Source organism: Marmota marmota, unplaced genomic scaffold, assembly GCF_001458135.2.
Source record: "Marmota marmota marmota unplaced genomic scaffold, marMar, whole genome shotgun sequence".
NCBI classification, from domain to species: domain Eukaryota; kingdom Metazoa; phylum Chordata; class Mammalia; order Rodentia; family Sciuridae; genus Marmota; species Marmota marmota.
In genome coordinates, this window is record NW_025999961.1 from 17091343 (window position 1) to 17096937 (window position 5595).

At 40.9% G+C, this 5595-nt stretch overlaps 1 protein-coding gene across 1 annotated transcript in view; it reads right to left on the minus strand.

The window, feature by feature from the left end:
* Positions 1-851, minus strand: part of CUNH3orf80 (chromosome unknown C3orf80 homolog) — a 3878-nt gene extending 3027 nt beyond the window's left edge. The window contains 1 exon segment of the mRNA XM_048802969.1: positions 2-851. Coding sequence (XP_048658926.1) covers positions 2-144 — 143 coding nt within the window. The 5' untranslated portion in view covers positions 145-851.
* Between the last annotated feature and the right edge of the window lie 4744 nt (positions 852-5595).

The following is a 5595-nucleotide window of genomic DNA, read 5'->3' on the forward strand; positions in this document are numbered from 1 at the left end:
CTCACCACACGCCAGCTCCGCGCAGCCCCCGCCGCCCCGCGAGGGCGCCACCAGCGCCAGCGCCAGTAGCAGCAGCAGGGGCAGCAGAGACGGCGGCGCTGGCGCCACCGACAGGCCTTCAGCGGTGACCCCGGGTACCCACATGGCCCACTCAGGCCTCTGCTAATGTCCGGGACCGGAGGCTAAGGGATCCGTTTGTCCGCGAGTCCGTGAGCCCCTCCCTGGAGCTCCGTTCGGGTTCCGCGCGCGCTGCCTCCAGCTCCTCAGCTTCCTGAGGCCAGAGCAGTCCTCACTTGGCCACGTTTGGGCGGGAGGAGGAGCCCGAGGCGCGCCAAGGCTGCGGGAGGAGGCTGTTTCTTGCCGCCTGAGCAGCCTCCGGAGCTTCTGATCTTAGCCCAGCCACCTAGGCCAAGCGCGAGGAGTCCGGAGTGGCTCCAAATGGCAGAGGCGTCCTGCACAGGGAAGTCCTGGGCATCTTGGTCTTGTCCGCCTGTGCTTTTACTCCTCTGCCTTGTCTCTCTCCAGAATTGAAAGGGTTAACACTCCGCTCTCAACCGGGGAGCCCCTTGATCTTGATTAATTCAGCCGTCGCGCTCTTCCTTGCCAGACTGGGCGGGGGCTCTGACAAGCGTAGGTGTCTCAGTTTTAAGTGATTGAATTTCCCCAGGAATGATATTTAAATTGATTTGCGACTGGGATTCACTTACCATCTTTCTTGTGATCTTTCTGATTAAAAATGGATGATGCCCTTTAACGGCTAGTGCATTCCCACTGCCATTTTAGATTTTGGGTTTGGGGCCCTCCAGAGAGTCTGCTTTCAGGCAGGTCAAGGGTGTTGGGGAGCCGGGACCCCCAGGAAACCTCCAGAGCAGGTAGAGAATACCTTGGAGTGGTGCAGGTCACCACACCACAGAAGTAGCCCCAGAGGGACACTCTGTCAAGGTGACCCGAATTGATCAAGGAGAGAAGTTTTTTTTTGTTTTTTTTTTTCCCCAGCGGCTTATCCAACAAATCCCCACTGCACTTGAAGCGTGAAGCAGGGACTTGACTTGTGGGGTGCAAGGAGGTACCTCCGGAGCATGAATATCTGTGAATTGTCAAAGTGGAGCTGAAAGTGGTTGGCAACATTCCTGAGCATTGATCTGCGTCTAAAGGGGCTTTTTCAAGGTTATTCTTGTTTGCGAAGTTGGATTTTAAAGGAAGACTGTGCTTCCACTTAGCACATGGGCAGAATTTACTTTTCCTTATCACTCACCACTCCCTGGGGAAGCACACAGGAAGAATAGCAGTTACTGTGATCACGGAACCAAGGCGCACCTACCTCATAGAGAGCCACACCATAGAGAAGCCAGGAGCTTGCCACACTTAGGCAATCTGAAGTAGACATTATTCCCTCATCTTTTAAACATGAGGACCCTTTGAAGAGCCACCAAAGGGATCCTGCCAAAGTCATTGTGAGAAAAAAGCAAAAGCAAAGAAAAAATAAAGAGACAAGATTCAACTATGGGTCAGAAAAAAGTAAAGATTTCTCTCCAAGTCAAGCTATATCTCTTTAACAAAGTAATGGACCCAGAAAGTCGGGCTGGGAGGGGGTGTTGATAGACACAGCCGAAATGAAAACATTTCAAATATTTCTGTTTATGGGAACACCTTATTTTTCCTCACACTCCAAAATGATGTTTTCTCCTCATGGGGAATAGGCTGACTCAGGACACTTCATAACCTATGCTTACTTGAGCATAGCAAATCCCCCCTCCCCTTTAAAGCTCTTCTGAAGCTGAAAGGTTTCTCTGCACCATCATCAACTTCCTTGTACTATGGCCTTAACCCTATTTTGTAGAGCTTGTTTGACAGCACTTTTAAATTATAGTAAGATAAGGAGATGAAAGTGACTCATTTTAATACAGTGAAAATTGTAGCATTATTCCATTCACCCATTGTTCTGCTTCATTTACACCTAACATTTTCTATATTAGGGAAACTGCTAAATGCTTACCATAATAGAGGAAGAAATTGACTGGTCCCTAGCATGGAATAATCCCAGATCAGCACCCCCAGCTTCAATTAAATGGAATTAGGGAGAGAATCCACAGAGAAAAAAATGACGGTTTCCTCTTTCATCATGACTTGTTCTTTGCAAAGTTGGATTTTACTTTCCCAAAGCAAAAATAAAATTAATGAATTCCAAACAATCTCAGTGATAAGGGCAGTTAGTAGATTGAGATGGACTTTGTGCGGTTGAAAAAAACATAAAAATCTCTGGGTTTTTATTATCTGGTTTTCTTTTTTTTAAGGATTTCTGCCAGGACTAGCAGAAGCAATGGTAAGGGAGTTGTATGGCTGATGATACACCAAAGAAAGTGCCTTGCTTATTGTTATCTTGAAAGTACAAAATGACAGCATTTAAATTATTTTATTTCTGTTTGCCTTTAAGGAGTTAGAATTTGTTTGCAGAATATTAGGATACAGAAGAACATAGATCTGACATAAAATAAAACATTGAGCAGAGTTATATGAAAACAAAGAAAAGGATGAGATCTACAAAATGAGTAAGGAATGGATTTTTAATTTTTTTCTACCAAATTGATAGTCCCAAAGCATCATCCATTAAAGCTCCTGCACAGAAACTGGCGTCTGTTTATTCTCTGATCTCTGTTTCACTTAATTCAGTTTTACTTGCAATGTAATTTATTGTGTTCAACCTTTTGAAGGAAAGAAAAGAAATCCTATAGCATAAAAGCCCCAGAAAAACCATGGTCTTTATTACTCAGCATCCTTATTCTTTTGTTTATATCTAACATAGAAATGAATAGGGTATATTTAGCTCCCAGAAAGTCACAAATTCAAACCACTTAGGAAGATGGAATTTAATTATATGTTTCATAGGGGAAAAAAACCACAGTGTATTATGTTACAAATTGCACAAAATTATGCTAATAAGTGACTGCAAGGGGAAAAAAAACAACAGATAGTGGGAGAGGACTGACCTTTATCCAAAAAAGCACAGTCTCTTAGAGTATGGTTTTATAAAAATTAGAAACATTAATTGCTTTACCTTGCTATAGCACTCGAATGATATTTTTTGAAAATTTTTCCTCCTGATTTATTCATGTGAATGAATGGCAAATTAGCTAAATTTTCAACTTTTTAGAACAAACAAATGTAAACAGAGCATAGCAAAATTGGAGACTATTTTACCTGTGTCATTGGGAGCTGTTCTGATAGTTTAAGAAAGACTGAGTGGCTCCATTGTGCAACCTTCTGTTCTATCACAAGACACTGGGGCAGAAGTAAAATCTTTCTGATGTCTATTGACATCAAGCCTGGGTAGCAATAGTCCTGCCCTTTTCATGTCACCTCTAGGCATGGATGGTTTGGGCTCTGTAAGTTATCTAATCCACAAGAACCTCTTATTTAGGATGTGCAACATAGTTCCTTACTAATAAATTATTATAATTGGGCTGGGGTTGTGGCTCAGCGGTAGAGGGCTCGCCTGGCATGTGCGAGACCCTGGGTTCTATCTCAGCACCACATAAAAATAAATAAGTGAAATAAAAGTATTGTGTTCAACTACATTTAAAAAATAAATATTCAAAAAATAAATTATTATAATTGCTTTATTAATCCCCTTTACTTTATGGTTTCCCTTCATTTGCAATATGTCCTCCCTGAGCAACAATAAATTAAGGGTTTTGTGTATGTTTGTGTAAATGTGTCTACCTAGAAATGATCTGTGATCTGAGAAAATCTGCTGTGGAGTTCTTTTCAGATCATGTTAGAGTCTGTAAATAAGTCAAAATAACACCTGGAATTTTGTCAGGGGAATGTTAAAGTTCATAAACAAGTCTGGATAGTGCCTGGCAAAATGCCAGAGGGAGTGGTTTGAGAAGTAACAAAAGTGAGCCATTAAGTGTAGAGATTCCTGATTGGTTGACTGATGTATCTAGTTTATGCTAATTAGATAAGCTGTGTGGAATGTATAAATACTGCTCCTGTCCTACAATAAACGGCTTCCACTCCTGCTGTATCAATCTACACAAGTTGTTCGTCACCCCCCCGGTTATTTTGCTGCAGCCGGACTGCAGCAAGATCATATTTCTTTCATCACTCATCCAATAAGTATTTAATGAGGGCCCATTCTGAGTTATATTCTCTCCACTCTGGGGATATTATGAAATCAAGCCTTTCCCTGTCCTCAGGGAGCTTACTGTGAGAGGGGCCAGAAAAACAGACATTAATCAAACAGTCGAAATAATGAATTGATAACCCAGTGATCAATGCTTATGATGGAGAAATGCGGGGTGCTTTGAGTTGTTACACTAGGTCTGAACTGGGTTGGGGTTGGTGGTTCATCGGAAAGACCTTAAGACAGACCTAAAACATAACAAAGCCAAGAGGAAAGGATTCTTCCAGGCAAAGGAAACTTAATGGAGACAAGTCTTATCCTTGAAGCAAAATTTGTGTAATTTCTATCTCAATTATAGTAACTTTGCTTCTAGATCAGCTTTAGGTAGCATTGAATGATCCACTCTGTCATCCAATTTCAAACTGACCCTGGTTCCCTGTAGGGGTCTGATGGGTTGTACAGTGGCAGTTACCATCTTATTTGGTCCTTTTCAGTATCCCCTTGGAGATCAGGGGAGTTTCAGTAACATTTTCTGTTCTTCTCATCTTTATGCCCCTGACTTGGAATGTAAATTAGATTTGCTCTTTCAACCTTATGAATTTGCAGCTGTGGACAAAAAGCTTCTTCAAGCCATGTGCCTGAAGTATAGGAGAAAATTCAAAGTGAGGTACATTTTCTCTTTTGTGCCAATTAGGCTTAAAAAGGAAATGAGAAGCTTTCTCCTAAGCTTGAAGTCAGATATTGAGTAATTTTGGGTCTTTTTGAAAATGATATCTATATGTATATTTGGCTTTTCAGCTTTTCAAAGAATTTCCACATAAATTGTTTTGTTTTCTCCTTACTCCATTTCTGTGAGGTGAGTTGAAGTTATTATTAGCCATAGATGAAGATTGCTTAAAACACAGGAATCACAATGCAGATTAGTGGCAGGGCTGAAACTGGAATTTAAGACTTGTGAATACAAGTCTAGTTGGAAAGGGTGAGTATCTCTGTCCCCACTTGGGCCAGGTCAAAGGGACCACTGTGGGAGGGGGCACTTGTCTTCCCTTTGACAGCTTGTGATGCATTAACAGGTCAATTATAAGAAAAATGAGAGTCAAGCTGGATTTATTCTAGACCATGAGTATGAGATATTCTTCTGAGGAAATAAAACTTAATTTCTGTCATTTTGTAACCCATTAATAGTGATTTAGGTAATAGACCTGCTGTTTTTATCCTCACTTCTGCAAACAAAAAATAATTTCCCCTCCTTTATTACATTTGACCTTTACCTATGAACTAAGTTGCCTAACACCAATCAATATAAAACGATATTGCTTGTTAAAATAAGGTTATATTGTGTTCTGAAACTAATAAATATACAATATTATTTATCAATGACTTAAACATCTATATTTAAATTTTTGTTTTATAGCAATCTACCAGTTAATTTCTTCATGACAAACTTATAGACAAGATTGATAACTTTT